General features: G+C 40.1%; 1 protein-coding gene across 16 annotated transcripts in view; it reads left to right on the top strand.

Annotated features, from left to right (window-relative positions):
• Window positions 1-23,848, top strand: part of LOC135775928 (alpha-2,8-sialyltransferase 8F-like) — a 1,056,838-nt gene that overhangs the window by 500,622 nt on the left and 532,368 nt on the right. For all 16 annotated transcript variants that reach the window (XM_073813068.1, XM_073813069.1, XM_073813067.1 and 13 more), the window contains 2 exons: window positions 16,775-16,919; window positions 17,264-17,376. In XM_073813068.1, the coding sequence (XP_073669169.1) occupies window positions 16,775-16,919; window positions 17,264-17,376 (258 nt within the window). The remainder of the gene's footprint in view (window positions 1-16,774; window positions 16,920-17,263; window positions 17,377-23,848) is intronic.

The raw sequence follows: 23,848 nt of genomic DNA, 5'->3' as shown, positions 1-23,848 counted from the left end.
GGTTTTTGCCCCCGGCGCCCCCTAGGAAAACCATCGTCGTTCGCCTTTCTGTGCAGGCCAGCTGTCGTAAGCCCGCCCCTGTACATTGTCGACCAGAACGCAGTAGAACGAACTGTGGACAGTCACACATGCCCGAGCTGTAAACAGCAGAGAGGTGAGAAGTATCCAAGCGCACTAACTGTGTTGTTGTGTCCAAGCTGCCTGTAAAGGAAGAGAGAACGAGAGTGAACGTCAGTAGAACGAACTGTGGACAGTCACACATGCCCGAGCTGAAAACAGCGGAGAGGTGAGAAGTATCCAAGTTGCACTAACTGTGTTGTTGTGTCCAAGCTGCCTGTAAAGGAAGAGAGAACGAGAGTGAACGTCAGTAGAACGAACTGTGGACAGTCACACATGCCCGAGCTGTAAACAGCAGAGAGGTGAGAAGTATCCAAGCGCACTAACTGTGTTGTTGTGTCCAAGCTGCCTGTGAAGGAAGAGAGAACGAGAGTGAACGTCAGTAGAACGAACTGTGGACAGTCACACATGCCCGAGCTGTAAACAGCAGAGAGGTGAGAAGTATCCAAGTTGCACTAACTGTGTTGTTGTGTCCAAGCTGCCTGTAAAGGAAGAGAGAACGAGAGTGAACGTCAGTAGAACGAACTGTGGACAGTCACACATGCCCGAGCTGTAAACAGCAGAGAGGTGAGAAGTATCCAAGCGCACTAACTGTGTTGTTGTGTCCAAGCTGCCTGTGAAAGAAGAGAGAACGAGAGTGAACGTCAGTAGAACGAACTGTGGACAGTCACACATGCCCGAGCTGTAAACAGCAGAGAGGTGAGAAGTATCCAAGTTGCACTAACTGTGTTGTTGTGTCCAAGCTGCCTGTAAAGGAAGAGAGAACGAGAGTGAACGTCAGTAGAACGAACTGTGGACAGTCACACATGCCAGAGCTGTAAACAGCAGAGAGGTGAGAAGTATCCAAGTTGCACTAACTGTGTTGTTGTGTCCAAGCTGCCTGTAAAGGGAGAGAAAAGACGGGAGTGGATGTTAGGAGAGTGACCTGTGGAAAAAGAACCATACTTACCAAGAACTAGCAGCAAACCGACAGGTGAGGACGATCCCAGTCCAGGTTAAACGAGTCTTCGTGTCTCCGTCGAAGCCTGTGGAAGGAAACACAAAGTGGAGTGAGCCGTGAAGTATTGGGCCGACGTGACACAGGTACCGCAGATAGAGAGAGAGATAAACCCCAAGTTCACACTATTTGTCTTTGCCTCCAGGAGAGAAGAGGAGGGCGCCACGGATAGCGGAGTTGGCAGGAGCCTGTGTTCCCGGCCCACTCCCCCCTATACTTTGGTCCCCAGCCCCTGGGACTTCCGTTGCCCCCTTCCCCTTTCTGCCACCTTCCCGTGCTGTGGTCTGCCTGGAAGGCAGAGAGGAAGTTAGTTTTAATTGCCCCTTCCCCATTCCCCCAGTTATTTTAAATATTTAAATAAAGTTTGTTTTAATACTTACCTGCTCTCGTGTTGTTTGGTCATTGGGTTGGCTTTGGGGACCTCCTCGAGGTGGAAGTTGAGAAGGGGCGTGGCTTTAGGTTTAGTAGCCAGCCCCTAGCCGTGACACAAGCATATCAAGAAACTAATAAATCAAGAAATTTCACGCATCAGGCTCATTCAAATCCTCAGTGATTCACACACAGTGTCAGCAACTCATCCGTCAGAATCATCGGCAATCCTCGCCTCGGCAATCATCGACAAACTTCGTTCGGTTCCTTTTTAGTTCAACGCGCTATTTCGGCTGTGCGTCCTGCGTCATCAACCCGGAACTTATGCCCAAAACTAAAGTTCGATTCAGTTCGATTTGTGAACCGGCTCGACCGGTTACTTCCTGAGAACCGGCTCAAAAGAACGATTCGTTCAAGAACCTAACATCACTATAACCCAATGTCCGTTGTCAGATTGTTGTTGTAGTCTCGTGTTGTGTGTTCCTGTGGATTATATCACCGACTCGACTCACCCGCTTCATCACGCTGATCGCCTCAGTCCAGCTACCATCATTTCTAATAACTCTGTGTTTTCAATAAACCGTTTAACTTGCATTTGCTTCCTCTCATTATTCGTGACAAACATGGTTGCATTCTTCTCAGAGGCTGAGGTGACAAAACCATTCTCTTTTGTGCTTGGCTTGGAAGATGGCGATCTGTGCCATCAACCCTTCGTTGTTTTTGACAGACAGTCACTCCAGCAATACACCCTCCTTGGTGCTGTTGACGTGTTTTAAACTTTTTATGTTTTGGACATTAATTTTACCAAGCAGTGCACATCAATGTGGGTGTTTTTGGAGCCCGTTGTTTACAAACTCCCAAGAACAGAATCCTTTCTATAAGAAGTCTGTGTAGTTATTTGTCATGCTAAGGTGATAATTCATGTTGATCATACAGTATGATGACTGTTTGTGCAACTTTGTGTTGATCTTATTTGTTACATTTAACCATAAAATGCTAGATTCTGATTGGCCAGTCGTGACATTCTACTACTGCTCAAAACTAAAAACTCTGATGCTGCAAATGATTTTGACAGGAACTGTTTAATATTACACAAAAATTAAATATCAATGTCTATTAATTACATATCCGACATTAAATTTACAAATGAATAAACCAATGTGTTTGTGACATTTGTCCTGAAGAAACTGTTGGGGCTTTTTTCTGTGATGACATGCTGCCAATACATTATTCCTTACTGTAGTAAATGGGAATATCTTTGTTACTGGAAATTGGAGTTGTCTCTAGGGGGCAGTGGTGATTCAGTTGGGAGTATGGCTTGGTCATAGGTCATGTGATATACATATAAGGAAGTGATTTTGCTCATGCATCATGTTGTCTCTAAGTGTTGAGTAAAGACTCTAATAGCTATACCGTGGTCCGCTTTTCCTTTACTAATTGCAAGGATATTACATTTGGCGACGAGGATGTTGTAACGAGATAAACAACGCGGACGCTTGGCTAATGTTGAATGACGAGGAGGAAGCTAACGCTGATCAAAGCTTAATGATGGCAAATGCTATGATAGGAACACTTACGGCCTTTGACAGTCAGACTCAAGCTTGGGAGGAATATATGGAAGTGTTGGGACACTTTTCGTGGCAAATGGGATCGTGGATGAGGAGAAGAAGCGAGCAATACTGTTAAGCTCTGTTGGCAGTAGGACGTACAGTTTAATGAGAAACTTACTGAGTCCAAACAAGCCTGGAGAGAAGTCATATGAGGAGTTAACGGCTCTGCTGCAGTCGCATTTTAACCCGAAGCCTAGTGAGATTGTCCAAAGATTTAAGTTTAACTCGAGAAATAGATCACCAAAGGAAACTGTGACAGAGTATGTGGCGGTACTACGAGAACTCGCTCAACATTGTAATTACGGTGATAAGCTGAAAGAGATGCTACGCGACAGGCTTGTGTGTGGCATAGCGGATGATCGCATGCAACGGAGATTATTGGCGGAGCCGGGGCTTACTTTTGAAAGCGCTATGAAATTTGGCGCTGGCTATGGAGACTGCAAACAGAGATGTCCGTGATTTGCAAACGCTGGATGGCACTGTGAGTACAACTGCATCCCAACTAATAGTGCATAATGTGTCGTCACACTTTAAAGGACAAGGTAGAAAAACAACATTGACATGTTACAGGTGTGGAGGTGAACATATGGCTAGAGACTGTCGGTTTCTAAATGAAAAATGTCATGCATGTGGTAAAAAGGGACATGTGAAGAGAGTGTGCAGATCCTCGTTTCCTGTAGACCAACAGTTTAAGGGGGGACCCTGGGAGTGGCAGAGGTTACTGTGAAGTATAAAGACCATGTTAAGCAGCTACCCATAGAGGTCGTAACCACTGCAGGACCTAACCTGTTAGGTAGGGCATGGATGAAGGAGCTGGGAATGAACTGTGTCCTTATAAATAAGATACAGCAGCCAGAATTGACATTGCAGGCAGTCTTAAAGGAATAGTCTACTCATTTTCAATATTAAAATATGTTATTACCTTAACTAAGAAGAGTTGATACATCCCTCTATCATCTGTGTACGTGCATGTAAGCGCTGGAGCGCACTGCGTCACTTTGATAGCATTTAGCCTAGCCCCATTGATTCAATGGTACCACTCAGAGATAAAGTTAGAAGTGACCAAACACATCAACGTTTTTCCTATTTAAGACGAGTAGTTATACGACCAAGTTTGGTGTTACAAAATAAAACGTAGCGCTTTTCTAAGCGGATTTAAAAGAGGAACTATATTGTATGGCGGAACAGCACTTTTGGGAGTACTTCGACTCGGCGCAGTAACACCCTCCCACCCCATTATGAGTCGGGATGGGGAGCGGATTTTTCAGGCGAGTTGAAGTACTCCCAAAAGTGCTGTTCCGCCATACAATGTAGTTGCTCTATTAAATCCGCTTAGAAAAGCGTTACGTTTTATTTTGTACCACCAAACTTGCTCGTATAACTACTCGTCTTAAATAGGAAAAACGTTGATGTGTTTGGTCACTTTTAACTTTATCTCTGAGTGGTACCATTGAATGAATGGGGCTAAGCTAAATGTTATCAAAGTGTCGCAGCGCGCTCCAGCGCTTACGTGCACGCACACAGATGATAGAGGGATGTATCAACTCTTCTTAGTTAAGGTAATAACATATTTTAATATTGAAAATGAGTAGACTATTCCTTTAAGGCAGAAGGAAGAAGTTTTTAAGGAGGAACTGGGAACCTGGAGAGGCCTGCCAGCAAAAATTTATGTGAATGAAAACATGGCTCCAAAGTTTTATATATCCAGGCCAGTCCCTTATGCCATGAGGAAAAAGTTGGAGATGGAGTTGGAGAGACTCATAAATCAAGGGGTTATTGAGCCTGTGAAGTTTTCAGAGTGGGCTGCACCGATTGTGCCTGTGTTAAAACCTGATGGTTCCGTTCGTATCTGTGGAGACTATAACCTCACCGTTAACCAAGCTTCGAAGCTGGAGCAGTATCCAATACCAAAATTGGAGGATTTGTTTGAGAAGTTGTCAGGTGGTGAAAAGTTCAGTAAACTAGATCTGAGTCATGCGTATCAGCAAGTAGTGCTTGAGGAGTCATCAAAGCCCTATGTCACTATTAATACGCACAAAGTTTTGTTCCAGGTGAATCGTCTTCCATTTGGTGTTTCTTCCAGTCCAGCCATATTTCAACGACTGATGGAGAGTTTGTTAGCCGGCATCCCGAATGTAGCTGTATATCTGGACGACATTCTGCTGACGGGTCAGAATGACCAAGTCCATCTGACAACATTAAATCAGGTATTAACACGATTGCAGGAAGCAGGTCTACGCTTGAAACGCAACAAATGTGTATTCATGGAACATGAAGCGGAGTTCCTAGGCTATAAAGTGGATGCCTCTGGTCTTCACCCGTTGCCACATAAGGTTCGGGCAATACAAGAAGCCCCCGCTCTGACCAATGTCACAGAATTAAGAGCTTTCTTGGGACTGCTTAATTACTACAACAGGTTCCTGCCAAACCTGTCAACATTGTTGTCACCGTTACATGGATTGCTTAAAAAGGAAACCCTCTGGAAATGGAAAGCTGAACAGGAAAAAGCTTTTGAGGAATCTAAGCGACTCATGCAGTCATCAGAGGTGTTGGTACATTATGATAGCCAAAAAGTTCTGATCCTGTCCTGTGATGCTTCCCCTTATGGGGTGGGAGTGGTTTTGTCGCATCGCTTAGCAAGTGGGCAGGAGAAACCAATCAGCTTCATGTCCAGGACTTTAACAGCCGCTGAAGTGAATTACTCTCAATTAGATAAAGAAGGCCTAGCCGTAATGTTCGGCATTCAGCGCTTTCATAAGTATTTATATGGAAGAAAGTTTGTCATTTGTACTGACCACAAACCTTTACTGGCCCTCTTCAACGAAATGAAAGCAGTGCCCCAAATGGCTTCTCCTCGCATACAGCGATGGGCCGTTACCTTGAGAGCATATGAATATGAAATGGTTTATAAGCCAGGGAAACACCATAGTAACGCAGATGTGTTGAGTCGGCTTCCTCTACCTCAGCAGTCTCTCGAGGAAGAGCAAGAGGAACGTGTTTTGATGATGGAGAATGTAGCCCTCATTTCGTCAGTGGAAATGAGTCGATGGACAGGTAGAGACCCTGTGATGTCCAGAGTAGCCCAGTTCATTCAGCATGGGTGGCCGCCACAAGTAGAGGACTCCGTTTTTCAACCTTATGTTTTGAGGAAAACAGAATTAAGTGTACAAGATGGATGTGTACTGTGGGGCTCCCGTGTAGTGGTGTCGCCACCAGGACGAGACATTTTGTTACAGCAGCTACATCACGGACACATTGGTATCACAAGAATGAAAGCTTTAGCACGCAGCTATTTTTGGTGGGCGAAGTTGGACGCAGACATTGAAAGTGTTGTTAAAAGATGTGTCACATGTCAAGAACATCGCAATTCGCCAGCTTTAGCACCACTGCATCCCTGGGAGTGGCCCAGCAAACCCTGGCAAAGGTTACACATTGACTATGCAGGACCTTTTATGGGTCACATGTTTAATCAAGATGCTTATCCTGTAACGTCTGCTACGTCAACCATGACGATTGAATGTCTAAGGAAGAGTTTTAGCAATCATGGTATACCAATTGTGTCAGATAATGCATCTTGCTTTGTGAGTACAGAGTAGAGGTCTACACGGGTCCAAAAATTCCTACCCGAACCCGATCAGACCCGCAAATGTGCTACACTGAACCGACCCGGACCCGTCTGTTGTTATGAAAGCTGGACCCGGACCCGACCCGGACCCGTCTATTATTTAAAAGCTGGACCCGGATCCGACGAAGACCCGTCTATTATTTAAAATCTGGACCCGAACCCGTCCGGGAAGACACAGACCCGACCGGCAAATATGCTTTAGCTAAATGTTATTAATAAGTCAATAAACAAGTAGCGAAAATTAAACTTTTTGTCTTACCCATAGAAGTTAGTCTTCTCCCTCCTGATGCACAATCCTTATTTCCAAGAAAGTTCCATCCATGTTTTTCCTCTCTTGACAATTGAAATGTTTAATGCTTATTCCAGCTTTTAAAGTCCACTTTACAGTCATGGTGATTAATAACGCAGTTTTACATCGGGTCAACTTGCTTAATAATGTTTGCCCATTTGGATTATAATAACGATTGCTCGTTCAGTGCCATGGCTGCTTTCGTTAGCTTTGCTTCTTTGCTATCATCTCTGTGCTCTTGAGTCACGAAAACTTTAGATATAACAGCAAGACGGTCAATTTATAATATTATTATAAAAATTAGAGAAGTCAGTGCAAAATGCGCGGTACGGCGGAATAGGTCCCGCCTTCTAAATAAAAGAGCCAATTGTCAAAGGTAAAGTCATTGCGTCTCACTGCAGAAGCTCCTGACTGGTAGCCAGAGAAACATTACAAGAGCACATGCGCGTTAGCTGCCTGGTTGGAGCAACCAAATATAAACTTTTTAACGCAATTTTAGCGTCAGAAAAAATGCATGCTATGCGACAGTTCATCTAAGTTTTTGTTGCTGATTTTGAAATATTTTATTTAAATGTGAGTGTGTGTTCTCCGAGTCCGATTGACCTCGGGTATTACCCACAATGTTAAACAGACCCGGGACCCGAAGTAATAGATTGAGACCCGACCCGGACCCGGCTGATTATTTAAATATAGACCCGAACCCGTACGGGTCCCGGGTCGGGTCCCGGGTCTTCGGGTCTCGGGTCTTCCGTGTAGACCTCTAGTACAGAGTTTGAAGAATTCATGAAAAAAATGGGATTGAACACATCACTTCTGCGCCTTATCATGCTTCCTCCAATGGCTGTGCAGAGCGTGCCATCCAAACTTTTAAAGCAATGATGAAAAAAGCAGCTGGCGGAAGCCTGAACACTAAAGTGGCAAGAGTTCTGTTCAGTTACCGTATTACACCACAGTCCACCACGGGCCTGTCGCCGGCTGAATTATTACAAGGGAGGAAGTTAAGATCAATGTTGGACAGGATACATCCCGACCGCAGAATGAAGGTGGAATGGAAACAAAATATTCAAAAGAAACATCATGACAATCAAATGTTAGGAAGAAATTTCCAGGTGGGAGACGCGGTGATCACAAGAAATTTCAGTCACGGTCCTAAGTGGACACAGAGAGAGAGAGAGGTAAGTGTAGATGGTGCCTCAGCAGGTGGAGATGCTGGACAGCGCTCAGATGTGGACAGCGCTCTGGGAAACCCTTTAACTGGAGACACGCTTACTCTGCTGTTGCCACTCCAGCCGAGAGAGTGCGAGAGTGGAGAAACGAGAAAATCCAGCAGACTGTGGGCGATGACAGGAAATAACCCCTCGGGGAAAAATACAGCTGAACAGGGGATCTGGATAATAAAGGCATCAGAGAGCACAGACTATGATTAGCAAATAACAAACACGACTAGACAAGAACTAGACAAAGCTAGTGCGGCATGAACATACAAAGACGAACTTGCAAAGAACAGAGGAAACGAGGGGAATTTAAATCAAACCGGAATGGGCAAAAATGAGAATCAGGTGAGTGACGCCGGTGAGAAGAGTCAATGATAATGAGGTCACCAGGTGAAAGGCGCGCACGTGTGGAGCTGTCAAAACAAAACACAACACATAAGGAAACAAAGACAAGGTGGCCGGTAAGACCGAAATCATGACACTTTTATTCTTCATGGGCAATAATTATGCTTTTTCAATCAATTCAAGCAATTTAAACCACCAAAATTTCAGCTTTAAACACATTAACCAAACATTGGGTTGTTTCAACCCAACAAAAAATTATTTCTACCCAACAGATGGGTTCAAAAATCAACCCAACTTGTTGGGTTAAAATAACCCAGTGTTGGGTTGGTCCATATTTAACCCAGCGTTGGGTTAATTTTAACCCAATGTTTTTTAGAGTTTATAATCATTTAGTTGACTAGTGGTATACACTGATTAAAAACATTAATGGAATTAATCAAAACACTAACTTTGTCATATTAAGAACACTGTCATTGCTGCGGTCATCCTTGGGATGTTGTCGTTGAACTTTTTTGACAGCGATCAGCTGTAAAATGTTTTGGTCCTGCTCGATTTTCGTTGACTTCGAGTAAATAATGGAACGTTTTTCATAAGATCCCCTGGGGTCAATGTGTTATATGAGAGAAGCTTGATGCTGTCGTGTGAGAACAAGCAACAGCCGCCATTTTTCCTTCGCCTGAGTGCCTCTCATGTAAAATATTTGATTTTGATGGCTTACATTTCTTCCCCGCCACAGAAAACCGTCACAGGTTTATCAATGCAATCAAAAGTATCATTTTGTTTGTTTGTTGATCACAAAGTACAAAGTGGATGAGGAAAACTAGGATTCTGTGTGTATTCCAAGCGCCGCCCTAATTGTTTACAATGCGTGGAATGGTGCGCCAGGGCCGGCGCCACGGGGGGGCAGGAGGGGGCGTCTCCCCCTCACTGGCACTATCCCGCCCCCTCAGATCACCATTAATGTTGAATGGGATTTTAATGATAAAATGCGCTATTTAAAAATCACATTTGCCTTGTGTATTGTCTTCCTGAAGTGAATTTTAGAGTCTAATTATTTAACAAAACAAAAAAACAAGTGTGCATGTATTCTACCGTGACACACGCCCACTCCATGTGTATAGGCTTGTTCGACTTCATGCGGCGCCGCTAGAACTGTCAGGCGAAGAAGTCAAAATGCCGCGAGAGCGAGACGAAATGACACTTAGTATGATTTCTCGAATCGTTCTCGCGGTACTTTGACATCATCCGGCTGTTTTGGGTCTTTCAGCAGCGCATGAAGCCTTTTGTGTAAAAATAAAAAGTTACAGACAGGAGTGGGAGAGTGACCTGGGCCTAGCAATGGATATATGGAAAATAGCACTGCAAGTTCTGCAAACCGTAGCTACTCCGGATTGTCACACATCAATTAATGCCGTGGCGTGGATGAATTATCGGAGCATTTCAGGTGCACAGATCCAAATGTTCGGCTGTCATTAAGTCAATTCTGGCCCCATGAACTTTAGCCAGACTGTACATAGTTTTGAAAAGTTCAGATGTTCATGTTCTTCAGCATCCTTTGAAGTTAACGTACAACCAACAGCCTATTATTGTTCTGCATTTAACGTTAAAGGTAAGCGAGCCTGTACGATCTCTCTCTTTCACACACCTGTTTATCAGGAGTAAATAGATAAAAAACAGAAGTTGTTGAATTTATAATTAACGAATTTGAATTAGCCTATCCTACAGCATAGCTGTACATGTAAACGAGTTGTCATTTTGCTATTGTGATTCTCTAGCTGCTTAATCGCTAACGTTAGCTTATGGTGCATTACTTGTGGCAGTTAAAATAACTACGTTATATGATCAAATTGAACCAAAATGTTGATAAAATGTTGCGTTTGGACCGTTTTGGGGCTGAAAACCATCAACTCTATTTGCCAACACTGTCACCCACCATTACGTAAAATTTAACTAATGTTACTGAAAGCAAACACGAAGTATGAACATTTCATAATTTCAAGGTTTTATATTGCATTAACTAATTTCACCATGGACATTCGAAAATGGATTAAAAAGAAACTACAGCAACTGCCACTACCTCTGAACTTCAAATGAGCAGTGTTGTGCTAATATGTAAAGTTAGGTATGCGGTTTTTTGTTGTTGTTGTTGTATTGTTCAGAGCTTTGTACGTTGCTCACTGTAGCTGTAGTTTTTGTGGTTGTATTACAGAGATGTTTGTTTATAACACGTTAAAACTTAATGTACCAAACCTATGTATTTTCTAGCTGGGGGAATTATATGCATTCATGTGATCGCCCCCTCTGGTATTTTAGACGCCCCCTCATCAGCGCTCGGCTGGCGCCGACACTGTGGTGCGCTGTGATTTGTTGAGAATGAAGACTCCCGTTTGTCACAGTTTGCAAAAAAAGGGAGAAAAGATGACAGAATACAGAACTGATTTTGCCGTTTTTCGCATTTTGGAACCAAACTCTTCATATTTACTATTAGATATCCTATAAACCTGAAATAATCAAACTGTATATTGTTGGGAATTAGTTTTCATATTTCAAAGCCATTTGCCATATTTCAAAGCTATTGGATGATAGAAATTTTGTAGTGACAGCCATTTCATTAAATGTTACTCACACCGTAGGAATACATATGAATAATTATATAGTCACAACACTAATAACCTATTAATTTCTTCAAAAATCTTGACAAACTGTATATCATTGGAAGCTTTAAGAATGTATTTTCAAAAACCTTTTTCATGAATAATTATGCAGTGACAGTAATTTATTAATTTGTGATTTGCGAGCATGCAGCAAACCATTAACACCTAGTGGCTTTTTTTTGTAAAACCACTAAAAGTGTGATAGAAGCCTCCTTGTTTGTTTGTTCAAATTTTTTTAATACATTTGATTAGAAAGTATATACTTTATTGCATTATTTTATTTTATTTTAAATAAACTTAAACTGCTGTAACAATTTTTTAATTTAATGTTTAGAACTCAAGACACTTCAGTGAAAAACTATAAAGTGTCTTCTTTAAAACAAAGAGACCAAGATATTGCAGGCATCCATCACCTCATTTGATTTAATGTGTTATTTTTCATATCCTAAAGATTGTTACTTTTACTCTATATTAAGAAGCATTAATGTTTAATAAAGTTTTTCAAAGGTGGTGTACACTGTAAAAGACAACCAATAGAATCTGCTCAATAAAATTGTTGTAACAATTTGCACTCACTTTGTTTGGGTAGATTCTAATATATATATATATATATATATATATATATATATATATATATATATATATATATATATATATATATATATATATATATATATATATATATATATATATTGAGTGAAGAGTACCTAAATTTAACAACTATTAAAAATGAAAGGAGACGCTGAAATGAGAGGAGAAACTGATCTCATTTACCTCAGTAGACTGGCATGCTAAGCTTATGGATAGTGTTGCAGTTATTACTGGTATAAAATAGATAGTGAAGGTAGAATGTACCCATTATTTTGTATTTTACTTGCTAGCTTATATACTTGAGTAAACTATAACTAATTTTTACGGGTTGTATTAAACCCCCTCCAGAGTAATTTTTTTACAGTCTACTCCTTTATACATCCCAGAGGCACATGTCGAAAATCAGCAACTGTGGGCGGTTGCATAAACTGCTTTGACTAGTCTTACAAGTTAGTCATTCATAGCTTTTTGCAGTCCGTTAACATGGAAATATCAAATTTGAATCTCGTGTTTTGTCACTACCCATGTAACGACTATTCACAAAAAAAATGTGACACAGTTTTCTGACACACACTCCAAGCGAGTGATTAGTCACAACAGACTACCCCAGCTTGACCAATCAGAAGGTTGCGCTACAAACAGATCAATCACTATTACTGTGTGTTTGTGTTTATTAACACAAAGAAGCTAAAAGAGAGAGAAGCTAAAAATGTTTTTGACTAATCCTGAAACCTATGACCATTATAGTGTGACTACAGATTTGGCCATTGGAATGAGTGATGTTCTATTGCATGAAAGACGTGACCAGTAGAGGGCAGTCGTGTTTCATTCTAAGTTCTGTCATGTAACCACTTTTATGTACTGAAGGATCCCATATTGAGGGCTTCTTGGTATTACAGAGACACCAGCATGTTTGCTTCTTAGCAGGTGGCATTTTTATTGTTGCCTTTTCCTAATATTTTCCTTAAAAAAATTCTTCATATGCTCAAATCCTGTACATACATTTTATAATAATTCAATGATTTCTGTTTAGTTCCACCAAATATAAATTGTTATAGGAAATAAATAGCTTTTTTAGGATAATGCACACTTTTTTGCATCAAATACTGTAGATGCACATAGTAGTAGTTAAGTGTTTGCAGTTTCATGATGAATTTTTATCAATTTTTGCATCAGTGATTCTGTGATCGATCCCGTGGTCTGTTTAAGAATGCACTTATCCTCGCTAGCTACACCTGGCTTGACATAGCTGCACGTTCTCATCCTGGCTTAGCAATCGTGCAATAGACTAAGCCAGAATGCCCTGATTAAACTATGTCAATCTGGGCCTTTTCTGTTATCCTGGCTTTATTAATTCTACTTTTCTGCAATACCCCCCTGCTTACTCCATTTTTGTTTATGTTGTTGTGAAATATATTAAACTACGTTTTTAGAAAGAAGTCTCAAGACAAAGCGTCACAGATGCCAACTAAACTAACAACAAAATGGAGATACCTGCAAGACTGACTGTCTGAACAATTCATTCAAAGTTCCCATTCTTATACAGTTACAAACCAATGATCGTATTTCCAATTTTGCTCAATGCCATTATCTCATAATTTACATCTCTGAGGGATTTTGTTAGACTCTGGCTACTAGAGCCTTTCACTTTATTGTCAACACAAGGAAGACAGTTGTAATAAAACACTAAAAGGATCACAAGGTTAAAAAAATTAAAGGTAGGGTAACAGATTTGATCCTGAAACATTTTTTGTTATGCTGGTTAAAAGTCTCCTCACATCCTGATAGCAATCACTGTGTTAAGTTGTTTAAATGTATTTGTAAAAATTTATGTCATCTGTGAAAGGCGTAGGACCAAAAAATGTTCAACAAATCATAGATTTCGGTCCGAACGGACGTTTCCTTTTATGTCCCTCATAAGTAAGTGTAATTTGAATTCCCACCGCGCAGCGAGTACACGCAGACACTATACGTCATCGGCGCGTTCACGTGCGCTCTGTCTGTAAACAGCGAGAACAGCAAACTTTTCTGCTGAATTGACAACCTACACAGGAGCAACAAAACTAAATGCATCTTTTATAACAACAACAGCAAAAACTGCCTGGATCAGCAAGAGCAAAAATCCAAATTAACATCGTTAACTTTACTGCTTTACCGCGAGATGCAAACAGCTACAGGAGGCAAAGGGTCTGAAAGGGTCGTTGCACTGTTTATTTTGCTAAGGTAGGTACGCGATATGTTTGTATTGAGATGGATTCAGATATTATACTTTGATGAAACGTTGTGTTGCTTATGAAATTTGTGTTCGTTTACGGATTAGCATAACGATATAGTTACTACGTCTACAAAACCGAACGTGTGCTTAAACTAATTCTGATGTAAACCAGTTGTTTATGTTGGTTATTTTGGAAGTGTTTTTTTGTAATATTATATATTACAAAAATATTATATATTATAATGTAAATTTACTTTGTACTGCAAAGTTCTCTCACTGGTGAATGAGACATGAGACATGACCGTCTGATCTGTGCGTGTTCATGTGTTTGGAAAGAGGCGTGACTTTGGATGGCGATTTGACTTGAGGGTGGGATCGGGATTTCATTGCTAGGCGGCTACCGTTAGCATTTTTCAAAATGTGTTACCCTACCTTTAAGTTCAAATAATTAGGGTTGTTCCAATTCCGACACCAGTACCAGAATTGTGGCCAATATTCATATATAATATTTTTATATTCCTTGATTTATTTGTTGCACTGTTATATAATGTTATACAGTTATGTTCTAAAACTCAAATACCTTTTCAGTTTACAGTGTTAGATTTGTAGTTGCAGCTGAAGTTTTTTCACTTATAATAAAAATAAATAATATTAATGTCAAATGTCTTTCAGATAACAGAAATACTCTAGTCCACTGTATATATTTGTTCATGTTTTATACAGGAATAAGTCTGAAGCACACCATAAAATAATTATATCAATTCATACAGGGCTAGTAGTATGCACAGCTGTATATACAGTAGGGATGTGCATCGATGCATCGCGCTCCCATTAAAAAGACCTGTCTGAAATCGATTCTGAATCGTAAGGCTCCGATTCAGTGTTTCATGCACAGCTTGTGCATGTACTACGGCTCCGTGATCAGTAGGAAGTCCTTATCAATCTAAAATCACTACAAGTTTGACTCGTTTATAACGTGCATTTAAAAAAGCAACACTCGTCAAACACAATAATTTAAAATATTCTTTATTATCATGAAAATACCTGAAACAATCTGAAGAACAGCGATATAAATATTCCTTTAGACATTTCCTGGAATAGTGTTTGGTATACTACTTCTTCTGTGGCACAAATGGTGTTTCTAAGCGAGAGCGCCCCCTGGCTTTTGGATGTGCCTGCATTTCACCGTAATTCATTCAAATTCATTCATTGAGAAAACGCGCATTTGCCCGATTAATTGTCACAACCCTAATATACAGATACACAGCCAGGTATTGGATCAGTACTCGGTATCGGCTAATACCCTGAGCCCAGGTATCGGAATCAGTATCGGGAAGAGAAAAAGGGTATCGGAACATCTCTACAAATAATAGACTTTGTTTCTAATTAAACACATAGTTAGGAAAGCAATTTAAACAGACATAACAGATTACACTAAAGCCAAGGTGTCCGAAAAGAGGTTTGATTAGTGATGTTTACTTTCTATGTGGAAAGAGTTTGATTCAGTTTAACAGGCTTGAACATGAATTGTTGTGGGATGTACATTTCCTGGAGCACTGAGAGAGTCCTATAGTTTGCATCTTGCGCATATAGGTAGCTACAGTGTTATAAGTGGCAGTTAGGTGCACTATTTAGGGTGCAAACCATTCAATTTAACACAACATAAACAACAAACTGTCACTTTAAAGCCGGCTGTCATGTTATTTGTTCGCATTAGTGAAATTGTAGTACTTATGTTCATGTTTTGGGTGTTTGTGTCATGAATACACATTCATGTGTGATTAAAAAGAGCCCTTGGAAATGCACTAATGTAAAAGTAGTCTAAGGGGTGTCTGGCCATGTGTGATTGCACTTAGCTTTTGCTTATGTAAACCCATCAAAATTGCCATCCCAATGTAGCTTATGAGTTTAATCGCATTATTTTTATCGAAGTATTGTGTTTAACATGAGGTAAAGTATAATCGCAATATTACCAAAATCCCATTATAATCACATTATGAGAGAGCATTTAAACGTGATCATTGATCAAGTCTGTCTTGTTTTTTTAAAGGGAAAAACTCAGTTTCGTTTATTTTTCAGAAATCTCGTTTTTTTGGTTGTGCATTCCAATTCAACTGCAGTTGGTTTGTTTTGATTTAAACCTCCATAACTTAAAAAATACAGCTAAGTAGCACCATAAAACAAAATAATAACATGATAACATAATAATAAACATGTTTTGACAAAAATGTTAAAAACTTAGTTATCTCGTTTTGCAACGAAACTCTTCAAATATTAAGTTGTCCAAAAAACAGCAGTCAACATTTTTCTCTGTGGCACTTAAAACTGAAGAAATTTCTTAAGATTTAACTTCACTTAAAACTATTGAAATTCAGCAGCAGATATATTATATAACAATGGGTGAAACATTTGCTTCCCCTCTTTCCTAATAATGGACAAAAAGAAGCTGTTTTTTCAGAATTAACTATTATTTTGATCTCGCCACTTTCACTAAACAAGTTAATAACTTGCTTATTTCATTACCAATGACTCTATAGTTTTTCTATTACACTACTACATCTGTAAGTAAATCATTTCCAATGCAGAAATATTACTACTACGAATAACAGTGGTTTATCAAGTTACTGATGTTGCACTGCTATTATTTTGAACATAACTGTACATTAATACTATATACTGTACCTCGTCCAAATGAATGCATTTACATTTTCTACATCATCTTACTCTTTTTTTTTACTCTTCTTACAGAGTAAGACTGCGTGCCTGTTGTAATGCAACAGGTGTTTTATACTACACAAAGCAGAACACAGCTGTCAATCAAAGTGTTCCATATGAGACGAGCTCAAAACTGACATATCAAATAAATGAGGAACTTCACGACATGCTTCCTGAGGTACAAGTGACATTTTTATATTTTTACAAGGGAAGATTATTTCAGTTCATTGAACAATTCAATATTTTAATTTGGAGGTATTTAACCCTGCTCCTAAACTTTGCAGGTCAGTTGGTTGAAAATATTTTCATTGTCAAATGAAAAAATTCATTTCTATCTCGTGATTCATTTCTGTAATGATTTCAGCACTAGTATATACTAGTATTTGCTAAATCGTTTCTTTTTAAAGCTATGTCAGATCAAATACTTTATAATGCATGTATATATAGATATAAGCCTAAAATGTACAGGTGCATAAAATGGCTTGTTTAATACTGAAAGCTAGTAAACTTTTGTCTTTGAAGGATTTTCCCTGGAGTAAACAGCCTATTAGTCACTGTGCTGTGGTTGGGAGTGGAGGGATTCTGAAGAATAGTAGCTGTGGAAGAGAGATCGACACTGCAGACTATGTTATCAGGTATTAAAGGACACATCACATCAGGGGTGTCGGACTGGGGTAGGGCTGGACTGGTAATCTGGCATACCGGGCATGCCCGGTGGGCCGACGTCCTTGGGGGCCAGTGAATATAATATGATTCTTTTTTTAATTGGCCAACAACCGGCCCATGAAGCAGGGACAGCGGCCCATTGGTTCATTTTCCATACTGACACTGGGCTGGCCCAATCAAGCTCCACCCCTCCCATCTGTTTCTTGTGTCAGATGGACAGTCCAGAGAGCGGTGATCTGACACAAGAAACAGAAAGCGAGTATCATACAGACATGACATATACATCTCACACTATTTTGTCTACCCAAATTGCGCAACGGAGCCCCGTTGCTTTCGTTCTTTGTTGCTTCGTTTTAATGTAATTCATTAATGGCGCTAAATGGCGCCGTGGCAATGTACTGCATTTTCCAAAAAAGTTAGTGTAAGATGTTTTTTTTTCGACAGACCAGCCCAGGAAACACCTAATCAGAAACCCATTGGTCCTTTTTATTTGACATTTGGCTAGCAGTGGCGGAGCTAGACTTTTAAAACTGGGGTGGCAAAGGGGTGGCAAGGTATTATTTTGGGGGGTCAATATACAAAGTGTTCAATTACACTAAAAATAAATTATTTTCCACAAAATGTATATAGGTTAAATTAAAGTTGTTTATTTTCCTAAATGTACACAATTATAGCCTATATGTATTAAGTATACAGCAAAAATAGAACAACTGGGATCTGTTTGGCCCTGATTTGCAGCTGACTTTTGCTTCAGTGGCGGAGCCAGAGGGCTAATTGGGGTGGCAATTGCCACCCCAGACGAAGTCCTTGCCACCCCTGTTGCCACCTCGCTGAAAACATTACACTGTTTGATTTTTACGAACATTTCTCAAATCTCCCAGCGGACGTGAATGCGCTGCTACACTACACTCATGCGGCGCCGCAAGAACCGACAGCCGGTGACGTCAAAGTTCCACGAGAGCGACTTAAAAACAAACTCCTCCGTACAGTGGCGGAGCCAGAGGGGTGTCCAGGGTGGCACTGGACACCCTTGACATGTCACTGGCCACCCCGTGTGCCACCCTAAATTTAATGCGCTACTTTCACTTAATCGCTATGTTTATTTTCGACGTGCGACAGCGCAGCACATTGTTAAAAACAAACATTATGAATATTTATATGAACTCTTTATTTTTCAATCACTGCACAAAGAGACTTGGATTACTCTGCTAATTTTGGACATACAGATATGATTTATACATCATTTAAAACGTTAAAGTGTCATTTTTTGCGTGTCTATAAAAACTGAATGTTGTGCTTTTCATACCATCAGAATATAAATGTCATGTCTACATAATGCTTGGAATCTCTTTAAAATGATGTAAGTGAAGTCGTACATTGCTAATACTACATGATTTCACCGTATATGCTGGATATGTGGTAATTTTCTTGTGGACTGAATAAAGTCTAAGATTACTAATTCTTTTTACAACAAAACCCAGCACCATGTTTTCATTCTTGACGTGATCTTTATAGGCTACTGTATGATTGTTAATTCGACTGGATTGCCACATTGAACTTGAAAGCGCGACGCGCATAAGCCAGAGCTTAAAGGACTTCATTTTCACATCTTTTTGGCTTAAACGGACAAATGTTCATATGTCAAAACAGCTGTCTTGGTGATTTTCATACTAAACATTTGGTTACTGTACGTCTTAAACGAATAAACATTTTATTGCATCCGGTCTTAGCCTAACCTGTTGAAGTCTCTTTGTCATTAAAGTTGATTAAATATCAAAAGAAAAAAGAAAACTTTTGCATCTTCTGTATCTTCGTAAATAAAGATTAATCAAAACATCCTTTGTGTTGAGCTCTGCTATTTGAAGTAAGTTTAAGGTTTATCATGGACTTTAGATTTCCTGATCTTTTGCTTCATTAAAAGTATGGTTCACAAAATGAAAATTCTGTCATCATTTCTACATCCTTATGTTGTTCTAAACCTGTGCGAATTTCTTTTTTCTGATGAACACAAAAGAAGATATTTTGATAAATGATGGTTAACACAGCTGTTAACCATTGACTTCCATAGTAGGAATAAAAACAACATGATGGAATTCAATGGATATACCATTAATTGTGTGCTTACCATCATTTATCAAAATATCTTCTTTTGTGTTTATTAAAATAAAATACAGGTTTAGAACAACATAAGGGTGAGTAAATGATGACAGAATTTTTATTTTTATGTGAATCCCTTTAACAGACAGTAAATCAGATGTAAGAAATACAGTAGAAAGATTTAAAATTCCCCCTCATTATGTTTACATCTAATGCGATCAAAAGATTCATTTATGCTTTCTTGATACATGGTTAAACGTCATTTTTTTTCATGTACTATGGACCCCCTAAAGTAGCTTTGGCCACCCCCTGGCTACCCCATTAAAAAAAATTCTAGTTCCGCCACTGCATATTAACCTCAGTTTACTAACACAACCAATTGAATCAGATCATGAGTTGATGATAAAGTAGAATAAATGCAATGCCATGATTAGTCCTCACTCATGCATTAACCTCAGAGATTATGGGCCCTATTTTAATGATCTGAAACGCAAGTGTGAAGCGCAAAATGCAAGTGACTTTGTGGGCGGATCTTGGGTGCTGTTGCTATTTTCCAGGCGGGAGAAATAACTCTTGCCCCAGGCGCAAATCAATAAGGGTTCACAGCCGAGGAGCCGAGGAGACCGACATTCTTGTAAGAGCAGTCAAAGACAGAGAAGTTGTTTTGTGTGGGGATAGGAGAAACCCGCCCAAATCAGCGTCGGTTAAACAGGTGTGGGAGGAAATAGCCACAATTGTCTCATCAGCTGGCATCCCCAGGACGTTGCGCCAAGCGCTAAAATGATGTCAGGAGACGGGGGAATCCCAAGCTTGCCAGCATAAATCGGGCACGCCGTGTAACGGGAGGTGGATCTGCCTCTACAGGACCTGACGCCAGCAGAGGACATAGCTGCGTCCACCCTCACCGCTGAAAGTGTTGAAGGCGGTTTGGGGGCTTTGAAATTGGACCCAAGAAACGCAAGCAGTCCAACCCCAAAGTGCACTTACAACTCCAGTTCACATACATTAATTAACATAAAATAAACATAATACAGCCACACAACAAACTTATGAAAATATTTTAATCGTTATTTGCATGATAATGTTTTAATGCAGCCACACAATAAATAAAAACTATCACCACAATGCTCACCACTATGATTCCCCTTATCTCATGTGTTAATATTTTTTATTGTAACAAGTTATGATTTGCAAAAATAACTGTTGCATCTGTGTAGATTAGATGCAAAGTATGTGCGCCTTGTGCACTCTATACATTATGGTCAAGCATGCGCCCTTAAAATAGCATAATGAACAACTTTAACTTTAACTTTTGACTTTAAACTAGTTTTTTTGGTCAGTGGCGCAATTGTTTTTTGAAACTGGAAAATAGCATCAGGGATGGTTTGCGCCGGAACACGCCTCCTTTTTTGCGCTGAACCGCCTAGGGAGCGCAAGTTCATTCCCTAGTTTGCCGACGTGCGTCTGTGGAGGGAAAAACCCGCTGTGCGCCGGTGCAAAATACAAATGAAACATGCGTCACTGACAAAGTCAATTGCGCTGGGTGCAAGATAAGGCCCTATGACCTTAGTTAATCAACCATACTTTATTCAGGGGAGCTTGATGAACTTTCAGCTCTCTTTCAGCAAAGCCCTGATCATAACAATCACATAATAAATCAAATAGACAAAGTAACATTTAACAAAAAGAAACTTATCAAAACAAAAAGAAACTTGCCAGAAACACAAATAAACTTATCAAAACAAAAACATCAAACATTTGGAAATGAATGTAGTCGGTGTTGGTTTAGATGTTAAGAGGCTTGTGGTGTCCACCGGCCAAAATTTCCAGTAGGCTGCATGCGCATGTTTGTGGAGAAATCTCACTCCAGACAAATCACCAAAGTTGGCAACCCTGATGTCGCAGGCATTCCTCAGCCTCTGTCAGTACTCTGCTAACTGACCCTTTACAGCCAGTTCTGACCGTTATGCCTGCCTGACTTACTCTTTCACTCTTACTGTCTTGAAGCATCATGGTGTAGTGAACAGCGTACAACAAAGCATTCCAGACCCCTCCCCAATTGCTACATTTGGACCAGATTTTGGTGGGTTAACAAAGTGTCCAGTCAATCAGATAAGACAACTGACTAACATCTTTTATGGCCGACCTCAGTGCCAAAGTGGAGAAGGAGAGGACGTTTTGATTGGCCCACACAATCTCTGGTTCTCAACCTTTCAAACCCCTCCACGCCATCTCATGAAGGCAGGGTGGTGGTCATAAACATTCCTTAAGGAAAAACATTTTTTTAAGTATTGGCTAAACCAAAGGACAAATCTGTTCATCCTTCCACCACCAAAATGGACTTAAAACCATCACCTATGGACTTCATACTCGTTTAAAACCACGGCATTTTTAATTTAAATCTCTGTGTTATGAAACTGTTCAAATAATCACAGTTATTAACAAATGAATGAATGCATGTTTGATATGGTAACATTTTGCTGTCATGTTTATACTTTTTACATTCAGGACAATGCCAATGGTATTGTGGAAATGGTTTGGTAAGTGGAAAATGTATAAATGAAATTCTAAAGACAAAGTTAAACTCTGTACTTTATGCAATGCAAATGAGTTCCTCACAGTGAAGAGAGGTGGATCACCTTCTGTGGGCTTCCTCTGACATCAACAGCCAATCACGGCTCTGCATCAGGAAAGCGCCAAAATGCAAACTCCTCCTTATCTAAAGTTATAAAAGTTCCTTTCTTCCAGACGTTCCTCGCTCTGAATCTCATCACGAAAAAGAGACATTAACAGAGTAAATCCTCGTTCTGAGTCTCCCGGCTGCGTGCTAGAGACTGAAACAGCACACAATAAACACCTCAAAGCTCTGAGTCTCAGGCCCTGTGCTAAGAGACTGAAACAGAGCACACAACTTCTTATCTCCCGCTGAGAGAGACAATAACAGATCATTGTAAAACCAACCAAGTTTGTAAATCTCTTTTTGAGATTTTACAGTTCTGAGTTCGACAACAGAGACTGAACCAGATCAACCAAGTTCTGAGTCTCTGGCCCGTGTGTCCAGAGACTGAGTGGATCACACCACGTTTCGAGCCTCATGTCCAGAAAGGCAATAACCTACGTCTGCAACAAGGTGAAGCTCAGAAGAGCAAACCTACACTTCAAGAAGCCTTTCATCAAGGTGTGTTTACCCACCACGCAAACCACGCAATTGCGTAGGGCCTCGCTTGGGGGGCCCCCTACTGGCCACAAGGTGTGCGAAAGTATGTTATGTTTATTCAGACCCAAATCTTAGGCATGGATAAAGCATGCGCGAGCGAGAAATCTGCAAGTATGCATGCAGAAAAATATATGCGCGCATCCTCGCGAGGGCACAGACTACTTCATGAGCGAACTCGACTACGGGACAGCGCACCTCTGCACAGCGCGCACAAATGCAGCCACACAAGTGCTGGAATGAGCGCTCGCTCGACTCGTTCTGTGCTCTCGTAACTGCACAACATTCACTTGATGGTCAAGTTTACTTTAAAGACTTCAGGCTTCACACTTGTGATTGGTGGTTTGGTTTGGTTTGATCAGTGACACGCATCTTTTGTTCCACACTCGTACAGGTATAAACATTATAAAGACACCACGCAGGGGTTTAAATCATGTCTAAAATACATAAATCATTCATATTCTGTATCTCATCATTGTCATTAAAATCTCATCTTTAGTGTATGTCTAGTCTATATGCTTTGTTGTACCTCACAGTAAGTTTGTTTTTGCAATATGAACATGAGAGTTTTATGTGATTCCCATTCATAAATTCAAGCAATAACCAACTTACAATATTGTTTGCTGGTGTTTGTTAGTTCAGTTTGTTAGATCAGTCTAAATAATAATCTAATGCTTCCTCTTTTTCCTCATTTGTTTTTTTTAGTAAGATGTCAGATACTGGAGTTGCAGTATTAATTATATTGTTTTAAATACATCCTATAATACATTTGCAAGCAAAAGATATATCTGAGAGGGGCGCAAATTTTTTTTTTTAAACCAAGAATTTTTGTCATACCAAACTGTAACAATTTAGTGTTATTTTAAGCAGTGTAAAACAAAATAAACCCGGTTTATATATATATATATATATATATCACTTAATTCTATATACTGAATATTATTGTTGTGCAATTCAATTGAAAAACCTTGGGCAATGCTGGGGCATGGGGGGCCTTGGTTCTTGGACTTTGCATAGGGCCCCCGAAATGGTAAACACCCCACTGCTTTCATCTGCGTGTTCCAGATCGCTAGAATCCCATCGGTGCTTCCTGGAGATCAACATTTTCACAGCACTTCGTGTTCAAGGTT

Source organism: Paramisgurnus dabryanus, chromosome 21 (assembly GCF_030506205.2).
Source record: "Paramisgurnus dabryanus chromosome 21, PD_genome_1.1, whole genome shotgun sequence".
NCBI lineage: Eukaryota > Metazoa > Chordata > Actinopteri > Cypriniformes > Cobitidae > Paramisgurnus > Paramisgurnus dabryanus.
This window is presented reverse-complemented; position numbering and strand designations above follow the sequence as displayed.